This window comes from Helobdella robusta (genome assembly GCF_000326865.2).
Source record: "Helobdella robusta unplaced genomic scaffold HELROscaffold_56, whole genome shotgun sequence".
NCBI classification, from domain to species: Eukaryota; Metazoa; Annelida; class Clitellata; order Rhynchobdellida; family Glossiphoniidae; genus Helobdella; species Helobdella robusta.
The window spans coordinates 247,291-269,509 of record NW_008705301.1 but is presented as its reverse complement, the minus strand read 5'-3'; the positions used below and the strand labels follow the sequence as shown (position 1 = coordinate 269,509).

The following is a 22,219-nucleotide window of genomic DNA, read 5'->3' as shown; positions in this document are numbered from 1 at the left end:
TAGGGTGTACTCCAGTACCTCTTAACTGATTGATTTTTTGTTGATGTAGAGTTATTCATTTGTTCAATTATTTATTAATGAATTCTTTAATCATTCATTCATTCAATCATTCATTGATTCATTCATTCGGTCATTCATTCATTCAATCATTCATTCATTCATTCATCTTTTATTTCTTCATAGCCCGGTATGTCGGTTCCGTTTTAGTTTTGGCTAAATTAGCTGAGATTGAGATTTAATAAATATATTGTTTTTTTTTTATCATAAATTATTAAATTTATTAACGTTAATGATCTAATTAACGAAGTTATTAGTAAACTCATAAGCGTAATTAATTAACTCATTAACGTAATTAATTAATTTATTTATTTATCAGCTTGCTAATCTAGTTGGCTCATTTGTCGTCTTGTTCGTTTATTTATTGATTTATCCATTCATTCATTTATTCATTCACTCATTCATTCATCCACTCTTTCATTCATTCCTTATTACGCTGTTATACAGGTGAATTATTAACTTAAAAAGACTCAACCGTTATTATTATTATTAATAATTTGACTGTTTTTTCATTTTTTTTTCTCTTCATTTACGAGAATAATAATGAATAATAATAATAATAATACAAATATATTTTTGTCACCATGACAACGATCGCTTGCTTTTATTGATTAAAACTCGAGATACGCTTACGTACGTACATACAAACATACATACATACAAACATACATATATACATACATTCATACATACATACATACATACATACGTACATACATACGTACAGTACAATCTCTTGCTTTTAAGATCAAATAAGATTCACGATTAAAATCATAGTCGTTAATAACTTTTAATAAATATATATATATATATATTGAATAATAAATTTCGACTTATATAGATAATAATTTGATACTTATGAAATATTAATAATATTAATATCTACCATGTTGGGACCAACTAATAATGTAAATAATAATAATAAAAGTAACAATAATAATGAGAATAGCGAGATATCTCGGGTTAAAAAACTTCCCAAATTTCCGGTTTTTAAGCCGGATGGGTCTGTCTACTTGCCGCCAATTAGGTATCCGGACCCCAAAGACTACAAGACCAATCGCAGTTTGCTCAATTTTCGGCTGGCCAATAAGAAGAAAGCTTTGGAGAACAGGGCCATGTATGTGGTTTGTTTTTTCGTCATCACTTTAATCATCATCATCATTTTAATCGTCATCATCATCATCGTTTTCAACAGATTGGACAAAGCAGTTGAGAGATACAACAGAGCTAAGAATGTCTTCTTGATGCGACAACAATCATCTTCATCACCGCCACGACCATCATCATCATCATCTCTACATTTTCCGGAAGTTAGTGATTGATTGGGTTATGAAATTATCGTTACAATGTCATGCTGTTGTATTGGTATACTCACATACACGAGCAGTGCGTACTAAACACACACACACGTACATTCAAACACACAGAGGGACATACAAATACACACATCCAAACACACACACACGTACAACACAAATAGCTGGTGAGCAAAAGGAGACAGCAGATGGTAAACTACGAACTGTTAAGAGAGAGAGTCGATAAAATACCGCTACCACAAATCCCGGATACCTGGATACCGAAACTTATCCAGTCGATACCGAGTCGGTACAAGAATTCGGAGCGGTTTAAAAATGTACTAGACGGTTTGGTCGATGAAATTAGCTCGATGTTTCATAAGAGTATGAAAGAATTTACAAGTAAGTATTTGTGTGTGTGCGTGTGTACGTATGTATGGGCATGTGTGTGTGAATGAATTTGTTCGTGCACACATTCATTTGTTTATTCATTCATTTATTCATTCATTTATTCATTCATTCATTCATTCATTCCTTCAGTGAAAAGTCGAATAGTTCCAGAAGATGAGTTCAGAGCTTACCTGGATGAAGCTTACCCAGCAAGGTCTAAAAAATTCCTTCCGAAACTCGACAACATTAACAATAATAACAATAACGTCAATAATAACAATAATACAAACAACAGCAACAACATCACCAACAATTACCATAGTACCAACAACAACACCGACGTTAACAATCAAAGTTTTGAAAAAATGACGTCACCGCCAACAACAACAACAACCATAGAAATTACATTAGGAAGCTGCAAAGAACAATTTCAACAGCATAGAAAGAGAATTAAGTTGAATCTGCACGTCTTGAAAGCGAGCGTTCGGCTTGCGTTTGAACTCGGCGAGAAAGCACTGAGGAGGAATATCATCTGTGATTTCAAGCTACTCTGGTCGGTAAAACGTTCTATATTGCTTTTATTATTATTATTATTGTTATTATTATTTCCGGTAGTCAAAAGTCCCCATTCACTATAAAATACCTGAGATCATTTGTCTCAAGAGAGTGTGATAGCTTTGAAGAGAGGACGATGACAGGGTTAGTACTGATGATGATGACGATGATGATGTTCGTGAAGATGATAAATCTAATAATGCGCATTCTGAGAGTTAATTAAGAGAGAATTAGTTAATTAATTGATAATTAATTATAGAGACAATTAATTATGAATAATTACAAATAATATTTTCAATTGTAGGTGGCTGGTTGAGATAATCAAAATTTTTGAGAGCCATAAAGACGTTGAAAAGTTGAAAGGCACTAAGTTACAGTCATACAATCGTTGTCTCGATATATTAATGTCTATACAGGTTACGTGTTTTTAATTCTTTAATTCTTTCGTTCGTTCATTCAATCGTTCGTTATTCATTCATTTATTCATTCTTTCTATTAACTATTTTTAAAATTATTTATTCATTCATGGACTATTCATTAATTCTCCAAACTGGTTGTTTGTTTATTTATTTGTTTCATTCAATCATTCATCTACCCATTCATTCATTCATTTATTCATTCATTCATTCATTTATTCATTCATTCAATCATTCATTCATTCATTCAATCATTCATCCCCAGTTGAGAGATCTAATTGAAAGGTCGGTTGATACCTGGCTGCAGTTGATAACATCAGTCAAATATATCACGTCAGAGTCGTCAAACTTTTTCAAAAGACATGAAAATAATAATGAAAACGTCAACAACAACATCGAAAACGACAACAACATCAACAACAACAACAGCAACAACAACAGCAGCAACAACAATTTGATACCGATGGTTTTAGTGGCTCTAACTTACGAAGATGGCTCTGTGCAGTTCTATCCGACAACGCCAGACGTGCAAGGAGCTTTCTGTGAGGTCGTCGATAAAATTGCTAATACTCTGCAGTTGGTTAGTAAATGATGGTGATGATGATGACGTTGTTGTTGGTGTTGATGGTGATGATGATTATGATGGTTGTGGTGGAGATGGTGATGATGATGACGATGATGGTATTTATTAGGTTCCGACAGTTAGCTCGTCGACAAAGCACAACAACAAAAACCACAATGATGACGTCACTGGCGATGATGATGATGACGATTTTAGGTACATCAACTGCAAACTGAACGACGACGAAGTTGGCAACATTCACGCTTCAATTAGGTCAAGTATGGAAGGTCACTTCAAACAGCCCCTCGAACTTCTGAACTGGTTCAGTTAGTGCTCATTAGTTCGTTCTTATGTTCATAAAATTCATTTACCCATCCATCTATTCATCTAGCAATTCATTCATACATTCATTCATCCATTCATTCATTCATTCATTTTATTCATCCACCCAGAAAATACGTACGGCTACGTTGTCAATGGTGATGCAATGAATGACGTCATCAACCGTTTCGACGCGGACAGCACTTCAACTGAGGAATTAATTAAGGTTAAATAGCTATATCGCTCATTCATTCATTCACTCAGGAATTAATTAAGGTTAAATAGCTATATCGCTCATTCATTCATTCACCCATTCATTCATTCATTCATTCACACATTTATTCATTCACTCACTCACTCATTCATACATTCACTCACTCACTCATTCATTCATTCATTTAGCAATCGTATCATAGCTAACCAGATTCTAAAAATATTGATACATAAACTTATTTTCCACAAATTTTCATACACAATTTCCCTCAAAATGTGAAATCCTGTTCTTGTTGAAAAATTTTTTCCTGCCGAATTTAAAAACTTTTCCCGCCAATTCCCTACCTTGCCGCAAGATGTCAGAACAGTTCGAGAAAGTCTCACGGGAGATCTCGACGCTGCCTCGACTGGTGCACTTCGGTCTGGTTGTGGTGGACAGCAGCGACTTGAAGCAGGAACTGTGCAAGGGCTGCAAGCTGCTCTCCAGCTACATTCTCGACAGGCTGGCTGGGAATCTTGCTCTAGAGAGTTCCAGGTGATAATGAGGAGGGTGAGGAGGAAGATGATGATGGTGGTGGTGGGGATCATAATGGCACATTTGGTGATTTGTTTTAGAGGAATAGAAATATTATCGTATAATTAATTGGCAGTTTTATTTTTATATTAGCACATTTGTTTCATCATGGCCGTCGTCAGTTTGACATAATTTTCAGCACCACTATCATCACCATCTTATCAACATCTCACCACACCACCATCAACCAGCTTGATAAGCGAGTACGAGCAGATATACAAGCGGGCCTCAGAGGTGCCAGACAACAGCGAGCAGCTGGTCGAACTGATTCAATTCATCGACACTGCCCGCACAAAAGAACTCGTCGAATTGAAAATTCGCGTCAGCGAATTTGCCCAACATTTAGTTTCGCTACTGAGTTGCTACCTATTTAGTAAAGAGCGGATGGCGTCGAACACGAGGGTGGTTCTCTGGCCCAGTGAGATTAGTCCGATATTCGAACTTTCTGGAGAGGTGGTGCTTTTTGCATTTTTTTTTTCAGTGTTTCAAGTGATCAAAATGACATTGAACTAATTTGATTAAAATTGTTAATTTATGTTGTTTTGAGTTATCAAAAATAAGTTTCCCAAATGCTGCGCCAGAAAGCAGAGTCATTGAAAGTGATGGCGAGGAAGATGTTGTCCTCATCGAGCGAGCAACTCTTCGCGGAGTTGAAGAAAATTCGCGACAGATGTCAGGAGTTCAACGATTACGTCGATGTCGACCAGATGGCCTTCTACGCTACGTGCGTGAAGTCAGTGCAGCAGAGGTTGAATGACGCCATCGAGAAAGGTGGGTTGTCATTGGCTGGCTGGTTGGCTGACTGGTTGTTATTGGCTGGTTTATTAATTAATTTTTCAACTCACTAGTTGATTACTAAATTAACGATTTATTTGGTTGATGATCAAATATTTGAATAGCATTTTTATGGGTTGTTAGTTTGTTTTCCGTGAAGCTAATCACACTCGCTGATTTGTCAGTTCAATTTCTAATTCTTCCAATCACATTCTCGCTGAATTTAAATTTCAAATCTGACCATTCGCATTCAGGCAAATGGATAAATAGGGAGGAGTCGATATACAAGTGTCCAATCACAGACTTTCGTGAAGCAGAAGATATCGCCGTATCACTCGAGTTATTCTACAGATTGTTCAGCGTGGTCTCAAAATGGCGGAAAGCTGAAAAACGGTAATGTCAATGATGTTTGTGATGCTATCATTCATCCATTCCTTCGTTCATTTGTTCATTCAATCATTCATTCATTCATTCATTTATTCATTCGTTCATTTATTCATTCATTCATTCGTTCATCCACAAACTACAAAGATGGATGGACGGAACGTTTCTAGAACTTTCTGCCGGGCAGATAGAGGCTGACCTTGAGGAATACGCCCAGGAAATGTACAAGGTCAACAAGCAGTTTATAAATAGACGCAAGAAAAAAACCCAATCTAAAATAATGACTTCCGTCAAAACTATCAAGGAAAAAATTACTAATAATAGTAATACTACCACTACTACTGCTGCTGCAAACGCTGCTGCTTCTACTACTAATGCCACTACTACAACTACTACTACTGATAACAGTAATGATAGTAATAGTGCAATAGCTGGTAGTAGTAACAATGTTGATAACAGTAGTAGTAGTGGCGGTGGTGGTAGTAGCTCTGGTATACAAAGTGCAGTCGAAATAGGTTTGGCAGTTTTGGAAGCGGCAGCCATTGTTAAAGATGGAAAATCGAAAATGGAAGGTGAGTGAATGAGTGAGTGAATGAATGAATGAATGAATGAATGAATGAATGAATGAATGAATGAATGAATGAATGAATGAATGAATGAATGAATGAATGACTGAGTAAATGAATGATTTAACGGCTGACCAAATGAAAATAGATGTTTAATTATGTAACGCTAGCGTTAAATCAGTCAAATTTATATGTTTTGACAAAAATATTTCACAGCAACGTCAACAACAACAACAACAACATCATCATTAATATCAACAACAACAGCGACAACAACGACAAAGGCAAATGATGTAGCGCTGTTTCTAGACGAAGAGCCAGCTGTCTTCCAAGTGATCAACGCTGTCTTAGAATCCATGAAAAAGTTCAGGGTGGGCATCTGCTGTTGTTTCAGCTTTTGGTCTTGTCATTCATAGCTTGTCTAATTTCATGTTTCAATGACTTTGTTACTAACAATCACGATCAGCAACAAATAACTTACAATGATGATCATCGTCGCCAGAATCACATTCCGACAATAATGGTCCTATGCAACCTGGGCCTAAGGCAGAGACACTGGACGCAGATGAGTGACCTTGCCAAGTTCGACCTCACACCAGATTCCAGTACGACCTTGAGAAAAATGCTGACCTTGAACTTGGGCCCCTACATGGAGCAGTTCGAGGCTATCAGTGCGTCCGCTTCCAAGGTGAGTGTGGCGTCGGTGGCTGATGGTGGTGCTGCTGCTGCTGATGTGGGCGATATTTGGGAGGATGGGAATAATAATATTTTGTAGCAAAATATTTGCTGTGTCTTCATAAAAGTACAATATGTCAGGGATTGAAATGCCTAATAGGTTCTTAATGATAAGTCGGTTAGACATTCTTGGGACTGTCGAGACATCTATTGTTATGACGAAGATGATGATGATGACGAAGATGATGATGATGATGACGACGACGAAGATGATGATGATGATGATGATGATTCTAAAGGAGTTTTCTCTGGAAAAAGCCAAGAAAAAAATGCTGGATGATTGGACGAACGTCAAATTCAATCTCACTCTCTACAGAGAAACAGGTTATGATAATGATGATGATGATGATGACGATAAATCATTATAATTATAATAATATTTATTATAAATAATAATAGTTTTGATGCATCATCAGGCGTGTCCATACTGGCTTCTGTTGACGAGATACAAATGTTATTGGAGGATCAGGTGATGATTATGATGGTAATGATAATGGTGACAGGTATGATGATGATGATGATGTTGATATGAAATTAAGTTGTGGAACAACTCAACGAACCAAAGACTGCGAATACGTGAAAAAACAAAAAAAGAATCTTTAAAAAAACAAAATTTAGAAACGTAGCCGAAGCTCACAAACACAAAGACCTCAGACGAACACACACACACTCACACACACACACAACCAACGATTCCAACAACCAAGCGAACCAAAGAAAACTAAATAAATATTAATCCAACACCAAACACATCACAAATTCAAACGAAAAAAACCCGTAACCAAAGATCGTGAAAACGCAAACGATGCGCGGCTCGCCATTCATCAGACCATTCGAGAAGGAAATAAAGCAGTGGGAGCAGCGGATGACCTTCATTCAAGACGGCATTGTCGAGTGGCTCAAGGTACAAGCACAGTGGCTCTACTTGGATCCTATATTCGCTTCGGAAGATATCACCAGGTTATGATAACGATGATTGAAGTGATGGTGATGATGATGGTGGTGATGATGATGATGATTGCAGTGATGGTGATGATGATGATTGCAGTGATGGTGATGATGATGATTGCAGTTATAGTGACGACGATGATGATGATGATGATGACGTCAGGATAACTTTTGGTCAGGCAAATGCCAGACGAGGCGAGAATGTTTGCAGCTGTTGATCTCAAGTGGAAAGGAATCATGAAAAATACCGTCCTGCATCCATTGGTTGGTCGATTGGTCACCTGATTGATTGATTGGTTGGTCAATTGGTTGTTGATTGGTTGGTTGATTGATTGGTTGGTCAAGTAACTAGCTGGTTAGTCGCCTTTTTAGCTGGTCCATTGGTCTTGTGGCTGTTGATTGGCTGGCTACTTGGTTATCTCGAAGATGATTGGCTGATAATTGGCTAGTTGACTGGTCATATGACTGATTGGTTGATGACGTAGTTGGTCAATCACAACAACAACAACATCGTCAGGTGTTATCAGCAACAAGTTATCCGAACTTATTGGATATCTTGAAAGAATGCACGACTCTGTTGGATTCCATAAACAAGGGTCTCAACATGTACCTGGAACTGAAGAGGCTCTTCTTCCCGAGGTTGTGATGATGATGATTGTGGTGATGATAATGATGATTGTGGTGATGATAATGATTATGGTGATGATGGTGGTGGTGATGATGACGACGGTTGTGGCGATTGTGATAATGATGTTTATAAGGTTGATGTGGATGATGATGAAGAAGAATACGATGATGATATTGTATTGTATCTTCAGACAGTTATGGTGATGGTGTTCACGATGATGATGATGATGACGACGATGATGATGATGATGATGACGTAATCAGATTTTTCTTCTTGTCGAACGATGAGATGCTGGAGATATTATCCGAGACGAAAGATCCTACCCGGGTTCAACCGCACCTTAAGAAATGTTTTGAAGGTGCGTGTTTGAGTTTGTTCGTTCGTTCGTTTGTTCATTCATTCATTTACTGATTCATTCATTCATTAATTAATTCATTCATGCATTCATTCATGCATTGTTTGGTCGTTCATTCACCGATTCGTTCTTTCTGGTTTACGTAGCTTAGAATTTAATGAAAAATTTGAAACAACAGCTATCATTCGTTAATTTACCGTTCGTTCATTCATTCACCCATTCTTTTGTTCATTCATTTGTTTATTCATTCATTCACTCTTTTGTTTATTCATTTGTTCATTCATTCATTCATTCATTCTTTTTCATTAATTTCTTCATGCATTCGCTGGCTCATTCATTCATCCAAGGCATAGGCAGTTTAGAATTCAATGAAAAATTAGAAATCACTGCTATGCGAAGTTCGGAATCTGAAAAGGTGACCAACCACACGTTATACTTCACACACACACACACACTCACTAAAACAAACACACACTCATACAAACACACACACACATACGCAGGTTGTATTTAGCGAAGTGGTCTGCACGCAAGCCACTAAAGGAGCCGTGGAGAAGTGGTTGCTGAACGTCCAGCAGGTCATGCTCATGTCAATCAAGCACGTCATCCAGCAGTCGAACGCCGTAAGTTGAGTTGGCGATGATGTGGCTGTGGCGATGATGTGGCTGTGGTGGTTGTGATGATGGTGATGTGTCTGATGTTATCATTATCATCATCATCACACAATCGTCATCATCATCACTATCGTCATCACCATCATTATCATCAATACAGGCTTACCTGAAGGAGAGTAGAGTTCACTGGGTGATGAACTGGCCTGGTCAAGTATGTATATAATTGTTATTGGTTTATGAATAAGTTAACTTGTTGAAATTTAAATAAACTAACTCGTCAAGACATAAGTTTATGAATTCGTTAACTTCTGATTAGATTATGTTAATTATTTTATGAACATGCGTGTATTTGCGTAAGGTTGAAAAGCTAAAACGCCGCAAAATGATTACATAAACTTTTGAATGAATTAAGTTATAAAGTTAATTATCTTATTAATTATAAACTCACGAATAATTTATGTTAATTAGGTGATCTTGTGCGTTTCGCAAATCCATTGGACGGCCGGTGTTCATAGATCAATTAAGGAGAGGACGTTGAATGAGTTTGAGACTCATCTCAATAAACAACTCTCTGAAATTGTCGAATTGGTTAGTTGTTGTAGATGATTCACTCATTCATTTATCCACTCACTCATTCATCCATTCATTCATTCACTCATCCATTCATTCATTCATTCACTCATTCATTCATCCATTTATTCATTCACTTATTCATTTATTCATTTATTCATTCACTCATTCATTCATTCATTCATTCACTCATTCATCCATTTATTCATTCACTCATTCATTCATCCATTCATTCATTCACTCACTTATTCATCCATTTATTCATTCACTCACTCATTCATTTATTCATCCATTCATTCATTCACTCATTCATTCATCCATTCATTCATTCACTCATTCATTCATTCATCCATTCATTCATTCACTCATTAATTTATCCATTCATTGGCAGATAAGAGGTAGCCTGACTCGCCACCAGCGTATTACACTGGGCGCCCTGGTGGTCATAGACGTTCACGCGCGTGACGTGGTGAAAGAATTAACAGATAGAAAGATCGAAAATGAGAAGGATTTTGCCTGGATGGCACAGTTAAGATACTATATCAAAGATGGTAATGATACTATCACTGCTACTACTACTGCTGCTGCTGCTGCTACTACTTCAAACAACAATGGCGATGTCGTTGTTTCGATCGTGAATGCAATGGCGAAGTATGCGTACGAGTACCTCGGCAACACGGACAGACTGGTGATAACTCCACTGACGGATAGATGCTACAGGACTTTGATGGGAGCATTCCAGCTGAATCTCAACGGCGCTCCGGAGGGACCTGCCGGAACTGGGAAGACGGAAACGACGAAAGATCTGGCGAAAGCACTGGCTGTTCAATGCGTCGTTTTCAACTGCTCGGACGGCCTGGATTACATCGCGATGGGCAAGTTCTTCAAAGGTCTGGCGTCGTCTGGGGCTTGGTCGTGTTTCGACGAATTCAACAGGATCGAGTTGGAAGTTCTATCGGTAGTTGCACAGCAGATCCTCTGCATCATCAGAGCAGTCCAGAGTCACGTTGACGTCTTCATATTCGAAGGCACCGAATTGAAGTTGAATCCCAACTGCTTCCTCTGCGTCACGATGAATCCAGGATATGCCGGAAGATCCGAACTGCCGGATAATTTGAAGGTTTTATTCAGAACTGTGGCGATGATGGTTCCTGATTACGCGATGATAGCTGAGATCAGCCTCTACTCTTTCGGATTCATAAACGCCAGACAGCTCTCAGTGAAGATAGTGACGACGTACCGCCTCTGTTCCGAACAACTCTCCACACAGTTCCATTACGACTACGGAATGCGTGCTGTCAAAGCGGTCCTCTGTGCCGCTGGGAACCTTAAACTGAACTACAAAGATGCCGATGAGAGCATTCTGATGCTGAGGTCAATCATGGAAGTCAATCTGCCAAAGTTCCTTGCTCATGATATTCCTTTGTTTGAAGGTGATGTTTGTTTGTTTGTGATGGCGTTTATTTGTGGTGATGTTTGTTTGTGGTGATCGCGGTGGTGATGAAGATAATGATGATGACGTTTGTGATGATGACGATGGTGATGATGAAAGTATGGACGATAACGATACTGATGGTAATAATTTCTACTCAGGCATAATATCCGATCTCTTTCCAAACGTGAAGTTGCCAAAGGAAAGATACTCTCAGCTGTTAGACGGTTAGTCATGATTGTGAGAACGATGACGATCAAGATGATGATACTAACGATGATAATAATGATACTAACAATGATAATGATGATAATAAACAGCTGTAGATAAAGTAGCAAGTGATGATAACTTGACGATGGTTGATTTTTTCGCTGAGAAACTCATTCAGATGAATGAGATGATGACCGTTCGACACGGGTTAATAATTATAATGTTTATTATTATTATTGTTAGTTAGTTAATATTAATTAAAATTATAACAAAATAATAAAAATAATATTTTCGCAATAATTACTATATTTTTATTTATTTTATTTTTATTATTTTCAAGGTTTATGCTTGTGGGCGAGCCTTACGGCGGCAAATCTACAGTCATACATACAATGGCGAAAGCTATGAACTACCTCGCCAATAACAACAACAACAACAATAATAATAATAATAGCAACAACAATAATAATAATTTTTCCAAAGTAACGTGCAAAATTATCAACCCCAAATCGATAACGATGGGCCAGCTGTACGGGCAGTTCGACGCGGTCTCCCATGAGTGGTCGGACGGGCTGATCGCGATAACTTTTCGCGAGTTCGCCTCGCATTCGATGCGCGGTCGGAGGTGGGTCATCTTTGACGGCCCCATAGACGCCCTCTGGATCGAGAACATGAACACCGTACTTGACGACAACAAAAAGTTGTGTCTGATGAGTGGAGAGGTCATACAGCTTCCGACCTCGATGAATCTCATCTTTGAAACTCTGGACCTCTCCATGGCTTCGCCCGCCACAGTTAGCAGGTGTGGCATGATTTATTTCGAGCCGAAAATGCTCGGTTGGCAGTGCATGTTACATTCGTGGTTGCGCACTTTGAAGAACAACATCAACGACAACAGCAATGACATCAAGAACAATGACAGCAACATCAACAACCACAATGACAAGAGTAGTAGTGAACTCGTTTACATAGACATAGTAGCGGAATTAAAAAAATTTGTTGTCTATGCCCTTGAGGGCGCCATTGAATTTGTCACTGAGAACTGTAGGGCCACTTATTTGCGCATGACAGTTTCCATGCTGGTTGGTTGCTTTTTCCGGTTCGTTACCATGGTGATCAGGGATGCACACGAAAAATTATTTGGTGAAACATCATCTTCAGCACTGGACGATCAACTGAACAGACTGTCCCACCTATTCAAACTTATCATATTCAGCCTCGTCTGGTCCATCGGTTGTGTCCTCGATGAAAACGATAGAATTAAATTCAACGCACGCATCAACGAGCTCATGAATATTAACGAGCTGACTAAAAATAACGTACTAATTAGCATTGATGGTGGTGGAAAGTTTGAAAATAGCCGCAAAGTGGCTGACGTATACGGCGGATTGTTGCCTGCCCATGGAGAACTTGTTTATGATTATTACGTTGAGAACAATGAATGGCTGCCGTGGCTGTTGAAGGCGGAGGAAAAGCAGGCGTCAACCTCAAAAATTGTGACGTCATCATCAGCGAAGTTACAAAACGTGCTAATACCGACAGTCGATACCGAGCGTTATAACGGTATCATGGATTTCTGCATTCGTTATAAAGAACCCTTACTGATCGTGGGGCCAACCGGAACCGGGAAATCCGTGTACGTTCGAGAAAAGTTGTTGAGAGGGGTCCAGAGAGATGTGTACAAACCAGCATTCATTAATTTTTCCGCTCAAACTACTGCCAATCAAACTCAAAACTTGATAATGAGTAAATTAGAGAAACGAAGAAAAGGTTATTACGGCCCACCGATCAATAAAAAGTCAATCATATTCATCGATGATTTCAACCTACCATCTCATGAAAAGTTTGGAGCACAACCACCGCTGGAACTTTTGAGATTCTGCCTGGAACACGGACACTGGTACGATCTGAAGGACACGAGCAAAATTCACCTGCAAGACGTTCAGTTCATCGGGGCCATGGTCCCCACAATGGGCGGCATCCGGGGGCACGTGGACGGCAGGGTCCTGCGACATTTCCTCATTACTTCGGTTAATTCGTTCAGCGATGAATCACTTGTTAGGATATTTTCGTGCGTTGTGCTCACCTTTCTTAAATCTGCAAACGAAACGAAGCAATTAGAATTAACAAAATTTGGTTTAAAAATAGTTGAAGCTACGAAGGATATTTACAAAACATCGACATCAATCTTGCTACCAACACCCAACAAATCACATTACCTCTTCAACCTCAGAGATTTTAGTCGAGTAGTATCCGGTCTCTCATTGGTGCAGAAAGCTCACCTTAATGATACGAGCGTTCTGATTCGTCTGTGGTGCCACGAAGTACTCAGGGTCTTCTCTGATAGGCTGGTTAATTCCGAAGATAAAGTTTGGTTGGCTGACCTGATAGAGAAGACGATAAACAAGCACTTTGATGTGAAGTTTCACGATGTGTTCGAGCACCTCCTCAAGGATAGAACCAGCTACACAACGGCAGACGTGCTGAGCGACCTCATGTTTGGCAGTTACATGTGCATTGATAAAGAGGTGGACGAGAGAACTTACGATGAAGTCAACAGCATGAAAGACTTTCACAAAGTTGTTGAACAATATTTAGATGAATATAACGTTGTTAACAAGACCAGGATGAATTTGGTTATCTTCAAATACGCGTTAGAACATTTATCAAGAATATCGAGAATACTGTTGATACCCGGTGGAAACATGCTATTGGTTGGCGTGGGAGGAAGCGGCAGGCAATCTGTGACGCGATTGGCTGCTTACATTTCAAACGTTCACGTCAACCAACCAGAGATCACCAAAAGTTATGGCATCAACGAATGGCACGACGACTTGAAAGCCTTGCTGAGAAATGCTGGAGCGCACAACAAACCTTGCATATTCTTCCTCGTTGACTCACAACTCAATGAAGATTCTTTTCTGGAAGAGGTGGACAATTTGTTGAACGCCGGCGAGGTTTCAAACATTTTCAGCGCCGATGAGTACGTTGACATCGTCGAAATTGTTAGGTCGACATTTCTGCCTACCAGCGAGCCGACAACAACGAAAAACAACAACAACAATAACATTCCTAAAACTAACGCAACAGCGACAGCAACACCAACAAGTAATAATAATAACGACGATTTAACTCCATTAGAATTATACGCACATTTCGTTGAGAGGTCGAAAGCTAATTTGCATATTATAATTACCTTCAGTCCGATTGGTGGAACGTTTAGGTCAAGGTTACGTCAGTATCCATCTCTTGTTAATTGTTGCACGATTGATTGGTACCAGCCATGGCCAAGTGATGCTTTGCACTGCGTGGCTGCCAAGTTTCTCGAAAATGTAAAAATTAAAGAAAATGAGAAGAGAGAGACTGTAGAAATATGTCAATACTTTCATTCCTCGTCAACTCTCTTGTCTGTGAAATATTTGGAGCAGTTGGGCAGACATACCTACGTGACACCAACGTCTTATCTTGAGATGATCAACTTACTCAGTACGCTGATCAACAGCAAGCAGGATTCGACGATGAAGGCTAAGAAGAGGTATGTGTGTGGGCTGGAAAAACTCGCTTTTGCCGCCTCTCAGGTTGCCGACATGCAGAACGAACTTGAAAATTTGAAGCCACAACTGATAAAAATGGCTGAAGAAAACGTGCGAATGATGAAAAATATTGACGACGAATCACAGGAGATGGAATACACGAGTGAAATCGTCAGATCTGAAGAAGTTGTTGCTAAAAGACAAGCAGCTTCAGCGCAAGAATTAAAGGATGAATGTGAGGCTGAGTTAGCTGAAGCTATACCCGCTCTTGAAACTGCTATCACCGCGTTGAATACCTTGAAGCCATCTGACATCACGATCGTCAAATCAATGGTGAACCCACCGAGCGGCGTTAAATTAGTAATGGCGGCCGTCTGCGTTATGAAGGGAATTCCGCCTGAAAAAATTGTAGACCCAAACGGAACTGGCGCCAAAATTTTAGACTTCTGGGGCCCATCAAAAAAATTACTCGGTGATTTGAATTTTTTGAAAGATCTGAAAGAGTTTGATAAGGACAGCATACAGGTGACGACGATGACAAAAATTAGAAAGGAATTCATAAACAATCCTGACTTCGACCCGAACAAAGTGGCGAATGCATCGTCTGCTGCTGAAGGTTTGTGCAAGTGGGTTCTCGCCATGGAGATTTATGATAGAGTAGCTAAAATTGTGGCGCCAAAAAAGGAAAAAATGCGATTGGCTGAAGCGGAGCTCAAAAAAACTCTCGACCAATTAAAAATGAAAAGAGCGGAACTTAAAAGCGTAGAAGAAAGACTGATGAATTTGAAGCATCAATTTCAAGAAATGTTAGAAAAGAAAGAAAAATTGGAAAAGCAGGTGGCGCTGTGTGAAGCAAAATTAGATAGAGCAGAAAGGTTGATCAAAGGCCTGGGAGGAGAAAAAGAGAGATGGACGGATGCAACAGTTCAGTTGCAGTTGCGATACGATAGTCTGTTGGGTGATATTTTGCTATCGGCAGCCAGCATTGCCTACCTGGGACCGTACACTCTCTCCTTCAGAGAAATGTGCATCGCCGATTGGATAAAAGTTTGTCAGAAACACGATATATCTGTCAGCTCAAATTTTTCGTTGTCATTAACTCTGGGTGATCCGGTGGTCATCCAATCGTGGAATATAGCAGGGCTGCCTAACGATCCATTCTCAATTGACAACGCGGTCATCATCGCGAATTCTACAAAGTGGCCGCTCATGATTGATCCCCAAGGTCAAGCCAATTATTGGACTAAAAACATGGAGAAAGAAAACAAACTGCAAGTTATAAGGTTAACCGAGTCGGATTACATGCGAACGTTAGAAAATTGCATTTCTTTTGGCAATCCGATTCTACTCGAGAATGTTCAAGAAGAACTTGATCCGGTATTCGAACCGTTACTTTTGAAACAGACCTACAAACAGAGCGGTGTAGACATGATACGATTAGGTGAGAACGTGATAGAGTATTCGAGTGATTTTCGCTTCTACGTAACGACCCGGGTTCGAAACCCACACTATCTTCCAGAAGTTGCTACGAAAGTTGCATTAATCAACTTCATGATAACCAGGGAAGGATTGGAAGATCAGTTGCTAGGCATTGTTGTGGCTAAGGAGAGACCAGACCTAGAGACAGAGAGACAATCTCTGATACTGTTGAGCGCAGAAAACAACAAACAACTGAAGGAGATAGAGGACAAAATTCTTGTTACACTGTCTCAATCCGAAGGTAACATCCTCGAAGATGAAACAACTGTAGACTTTCTGGATAAATCAAAAATGCTTTCGAATGAGATCCTGAAGAAGCAGAAGGTGGCCATGGAGACGGAGAAGCAGATGGATGTCTCCCGCCAGTGTTACAGACCCGTCGCAAAGCACTCAGCTGTGTTGTTCTTCAGCGTGGCGGACCTACCCAACATCGATCCCATGTATCAATACTCTCTCAGCTGGTTCATCAACCTCTTCAGGCACTCCATACTCGATAGCAACAAGTCGAAAATTCTCGAGAAAAGGATATCCTATTTGAAGAATCACTTCCAACACAATCTGTACGAGAACATATGCAGATCTCTGTTCGATCGACACAAACTCATATTTTCATTTCTCCTCTGCGCCAACCTTTTGATCGCTAACAACGAGATGACAAACAACGAATTATTATTTTTCTTAACCGGCGGAACCGGATTGAACGGACCGACGGATAATCCTGATTCGACATGGATATCCGAACGAATGTGGAACCAACTCTGCAATCTCAAGCAGCTATCCATTTTTAAGGATTTCATGTTAGTATTGATGGACGAATGAACCTTATTATTGTTGGCCCTAACCCTGGCTCTAGCTCTGACGAATTATTGAATCAATTGATTGATTGAATCAATTAAAAATCGCAGATCTTCCTTCAAATCCTCGATAAATGAATGGAGGGTAATTTACGACGATCCCTCGCCACACCATCAATTGCTACCCCCACCCTGGTCTGAAAAATTGTCCGACTTCCAGAAACTTATCATTATCAGGTGCATCCGGCCCGACAAGGTTGGTTGTGATGTTGATGTTGCGTTCGTGAAGATGATGATGTTAGAAGTAATGCTGATTATGATGATAAATTTACAATCAACGTCACTAACACCATCAACATCTTCAACAATTCCTATCTAGGTCATACCAGCGACTGAAAAGTTCATAGCCGAGAAACTAGGTCAAACGTTTGTGGAGCCTCCGAAATTTGACCTGATTAGGTCGTACGAAGACTCGGACAATTGTGCCCCTCTAATTTTCGTGCTCTCGTCTGGGGCCGACCCTACGGCAGCCCTCATGAAATTTGCCTCTGATAAGGGCTACCATGGAGATAAGTTTCAATCTGTTTCTCTGGGTCAAGGACAGGTGATTGTTGTTTTTTATTATTAGTATTATTATTCCTTCTTTTCAAATTTCAAATCCGCAGGGACCAGTAGCAGCGCGGGCAATCCAACAAGCTCGTTTGATTGGTGGGTGGGTGTTGCTACAGAATTGTCACCTGGCCATTAGTTGGATGCTGCAGTTGGAAAAGATATGTGAGGGTTTTAAGAAAGATAACACCCACGCTGAATTCAGACTCTGGTTGACCAGTTATCCGTCCGATAAGGTCGGTTGGTTTGTCGGTTGATTGTTTTGTTTGTTAGTGTTTGTTTAGTTGGTTTGTTGGCTGGCTAGTTAGATGTCTGGATGGTTTGTTGTTTGGATGGCTGGTTGGTTATTTGTTGGTAGGTTGAAAGATTGATTGATTGATCGATTGATGTCATTCTCAGTTTCCGGTTTCCGTCTTACAAAATGGGATCAAAATGACGAACGAGCCACCGAGCGGATTGAAAGAAAATTTATTGCAATCCTACACCAGCGAACCAATCAATGATTCAGAATTCTTTCTGGGTTGCCCTAACAAACAACACGTTGGTTGAGATGATGTTGCTGCTGATGATGTCATCATCATCATCATGACGTCATCATCATCGCTATCATCATCATGACAGGTTTTTGAGAAATTAGTATATGGCTTATGTTTCTTCCATGCCCTCGTCCAAGAACGGAAGTCATTCGGCGCCACGGGGTTCAACATACCCTACGCTTTCAACCAATCAGATTTGAGGATTTCATTAAGGCAGCTGCAGGTTATTTTTAGATCTTGCTAGTATTGTTGTTGCTGCTTTGTTGTTGTTATGTTTCATTTACTGACTCTTTAATTAGTTCATTTGTTCATTCGTTGTTCATTCATTCATGCATTCCTCCCTTCATTTGTTTCATTCATTCATTCTCTCATTCGCATCAGATGTTTGTCAATGAATATGAGAAGATACCATTTGATGCACTCACCTACCTTACAGGTGCGATGGTGATGATGATGATGATGACGTTGACGATGATGATACTAATCCGTAATCGCTAATCCCTAATCCAAAAAAGGCGAATGTAATTATGGCGGGAGAGTAACAGACGATTGGGATAGAAGATGTCTGCTCACCATGTTGGCCGATTTTTACAACGATGACGTCATTCAAGCACATCGCTACAAATTCAGTGATGGCTATTTGATGCCAGGGAAGGGAACTATCGAACAGTACATTGAGTATATTAAGGTTGGGCTGTTGTTTTACTGTTGTTGTTGTTGTTGCGATCGATAGTGTTGTTGACGTAAGAAAGATGATAATGATGGTCTAAATCAATCAACTAATCGACCAACCAATCAATCGGCCCTAAACATCCAACCAATCAGCACCTGCCATCCAGCCAACCGCCTCAAGTCTTTGGCATGCACGAAAACATGAACATCATGAAGCATGTTAACGACACCAAACAACTCTTCCAAGGACTGCTTGCTGTTGTGGCTGCGACCTTAGCCGCTAGTGGCTGCGTTGCTGGCAGCAACAGTAGTAGTAGCAGCAGTAGCAGTGCTAGTGGTAGTAGTAGTAGCGGTAGTAGAAGTGACAGTTACGTTGGAGACGAAAAAGATGCTAAGTCTGAAGAGAAGTTGTATGAAATCGCTTCTGAGGTTCTTAAAAAGGTGAATTAATCAATCAACCAACAAACCAACCAATCAATCAATAAAATAACCAACTAATCAACCAACCAAGCAATCAATCAATCATAATCTTCAGATGGATCGAAAGTTCGACACTGTGCAAGCGTCCCATCGCTACCCGGTCGTATACGAAGACTCCATGAACACCGTCCTCGTCCAAGAAATGACGCGCTACAACAGGTCAATCATTCATTTGATTATGTATCTAGGTTAATTGTTCATTTGATTATGTATCTAGGTCAATCATTCATTTGATTATGTATCTGGGTCAATCACTATGTACGCATCTACAAGCAACAATACGTTTACACACGCAACTTTATACAAGTGCAGGCTAATAGAAACCATACAAAAATCTCTGACCGATCTCCAACGGGCTATCAGAGGATTAGACATCATGTCGTCGGAGATGGAATCGCTTGGCGGTAGTTTACTAATCGGTCGAATACCGGATCTCTGGGTCGGTATTTCCTATCCATCCTTAAAGCCGTTGTCCAGTTATATTCATGATTTGACCCTTAGATTAAAGTTTATGCAAGTTAGCTCTCTGAGTGTGTAACTGAATGAATGAGTGAATGAATGAATGAGTGAATGAATGAATGAACAGATAGTGAAATGGTTGAATCAATCAATCAATTAATCAATCAATCAATCAATCATTCAAATGTTGGGTGAATGAACGAATGAGTGAATGTGCGTTATGCTATGAGGTGATAAATAATATTAATAGCTCTATATTCATCATCATCACCATCATCATCATTTTAAGAACTGGTACGATAATGGCAAGCCGGACGTATTTTGGATTTCCGGTTTCTACTTCGTTCAGGCATTTCTAACTGGAGTCATGCAGAACCACGCCAGGTCACGTGTTCTTCCCATCGACCAATTAGCTTTCGATTTCGAGGTAACCTCTTCTCTGATATTTTGCCAAAATAAAATTTAACTAGTCCCCGAAAAAATGTACTTTCACCAAGATTCTGAACACATTCAAAGTGGCAGATAGACCGAAGTACGGAGCCTACATTGATGGCTTGTTCTTAGATGGAGGGAAGTGGGACGTTGATAGGTGGACAGTTTTTCATTCATCCATTTATCTTTTCATTCATTCATTCTTTCTTTTATTCATTCATTATTTCTTATTTATTCCATCTGTTTATCTGAGTGCAATGTGGATAGGTGGATAGTTTTTTTATTCGTTCATTGATTCATTCATTTATTCCATCCACCCATCCATGCAAGTTGGATGTGGATAGTTTTTATTCATCCATTCGTTCATTCCTTCATCCATCCGTTTACAAATACATTCCATTCATCCATCACCTACATGCAAACAGTGGTTTGTTGGTTGAACAAGAAATGAATGTTCTCTACAGTCCCGTGCCAGTTATTTGGTTGAAACCAATCAAGAAGGTTGAACTGTTGGACGGTGACCCTAGGTACCTTTTATTCATTCATTCATTCATCCATCCATCCATCCATTTTCATTCAGTTTATCAACAAATTTTCACGCCAATCAATCCAACATTCTAAGACCAAAATATCACTCAGTCGATTTAAAATTCTATTAAAATTAATTGTTTGATGGTGACTATCTATTAAATCAATTAATCATTCATTCAATCAATAAATTAAATATTAATTAATCATTTAAAGATCATTCAGTCGATTTATCTCTCAGCCAATCATTCTATTAATCAAAGAATCATCAATCAATCAATCAATCAATCAATCAATCGAACAAGCAACATTTTTTCATTCGTCACTCAATCGTTCACTCAATCAACTAACTCGTTCACTCACTCACTCACTTAGATACAAGTGCCCGATGTACAAGACGAGCAAGAGGTGTGGCACACTATCGACCACCGGCCACTCCACCAACTTCATCATCATCATCCTACTGACCAGTGGTCGGCATCATAACCACTGGATCAAGAGAGGCACTGCTTTGTTGTGTCAGTTGGACGATTGAATGGGTGGATTAGTGAATGAATGAACGAGAGAATGAATGAATGAATGAATGAATCAATCAATCGGTTCAGGGTCGGTCACCATATTACTCATCAACAACCATCACCATTATCAGTTGGATGATTGAATTAATGAGTGTATAAATGAATGCATGAGAATAAATGAATGGAATGAATGAGTGAGTAAACGAATACATTTACTGATTTGATTGGATAATTAATTGAATGCAATGATACGAAATTTTGTAAAATCTAATACAGACTCATTCTGTCCATTAATTGATTCAATATATGAAAGAAGAATTCTTATCAATAATTATTTTATAATATTTACTAATATTTATTAATTCATTCATCCACTCGTTCGTCCATTCATTTATTCGTTCGTTCTTACAATCACTCACTCATTCATTCATACGTAAGCTGTTAATTGTATGCTAATCTCTGTTGATTTTTATCACAAATAAAATTTTGTTTGGAACTAACAGATGAAAGAGTGAATGATTGAATTAGTCAACGAATGAATGAATGATTGATTGACTGAAAGAAATAACGCAAACACATC

At 39.2% G+C, this 22,219-nt stretch overlaps 1 protein-coding gene across 1 annotated transcript; it reads left to right on the top strand.

Moving 5' to 3' along the window:
• Positions 1 to 1,537: 1,537 nt before the first annotated feature.
• Positions 1,538 to 22,135, top strand: HELRODRAFT_102708 (hypothetical protein). Its single transcript, XM_009028508.1, has 45 exons — positions 1,538 to 1,782; positions 2,098 to 2,295; positions 2,358 to 2,441; positions 2,602 to 2,713; positions 2,979 to 3,046; positions 3,158 to 3,293; positions 3,406 to 3,562; positions 3,728 to 3,822; positions 4,166 to 4,344; positions 4,575 to 4,836; positions 4,965 to 5,154; positions 5,412 to 5,550; positions 5,689 to 5,864; positions 6,417 to 6,478; positions 6,610 to 6,795; positions 7,082 to 7,166; positions 7,259 to 7,311; positions 7,630 to 7,802; positions 7,970 to 8,054; positions 8,308 to 8,432; positions 8,682 to 8,782; positions 9,127 to 9,188; positions 9,277 to 9,396; positions 9,548 to 9,598; positions 9,856 to 9,975; positions 10,349 to 11,390; positions 11,551 to 11,616; positions 11,710 to 11,806; positions 11,940 to 14,609; positions 14,709 to 17,408; positions 17,517 to 17,661; positions 17,785 to 18,009; positions 18,071 to 18,250; positions 18,414 to 18,554; positions 18,636 to 18,773; positions 18,932 to 18,986; positions 19,066 to 19,238; positions 19,376 to 19,513; positions 19,619 to 19,663; positions 19,758 to 19,861; positions 20,015 to 20,219; positions 20,451 to 20,588; positions 20,659 to 20,750; positions 21,019 to 21,120; positions 21,497 to 22,135. Exons 1-45 carry the CDS (start codon positions 1,562 to 1,564, stop codon positions 21,654 to 21,656), a joined length of 11,856 nt encoding a protein of 3,951 aa, XP_009026756.1. The 5' UTR covers positions 1,538 to 1,561; the 3' UTR covers positions 21,657 to 22,135.
• Positions 22,136 to 22,219: the final 84 nt, after the last annotated feature.

Bases quoted from the DNA above. Each gene is read 5' to 3' on its own strand.
- HELRODRAFT_102708 (XM_009028508.1), top strand. From the start codon at position 1,562: ATGGTAAACTACGAACTGTTAAGAGAGAGAGTCGATAAAATACCGCTA. The intron at 4,345-4,574 runs GTGATAATGAGG...ACCATCAACCAG, and splicing joins CTTGCTCTAGAGAGTTCCAG to CTTGATAAGCGAGTACGAGC. The intron at 19,664-19,757 runs GTGAATTAATCA...CATAATCTTCAG, and splicing joins CTTCTGAGGTTCTTAAAAAG to ATGGATCGAAAGTTCGACAC.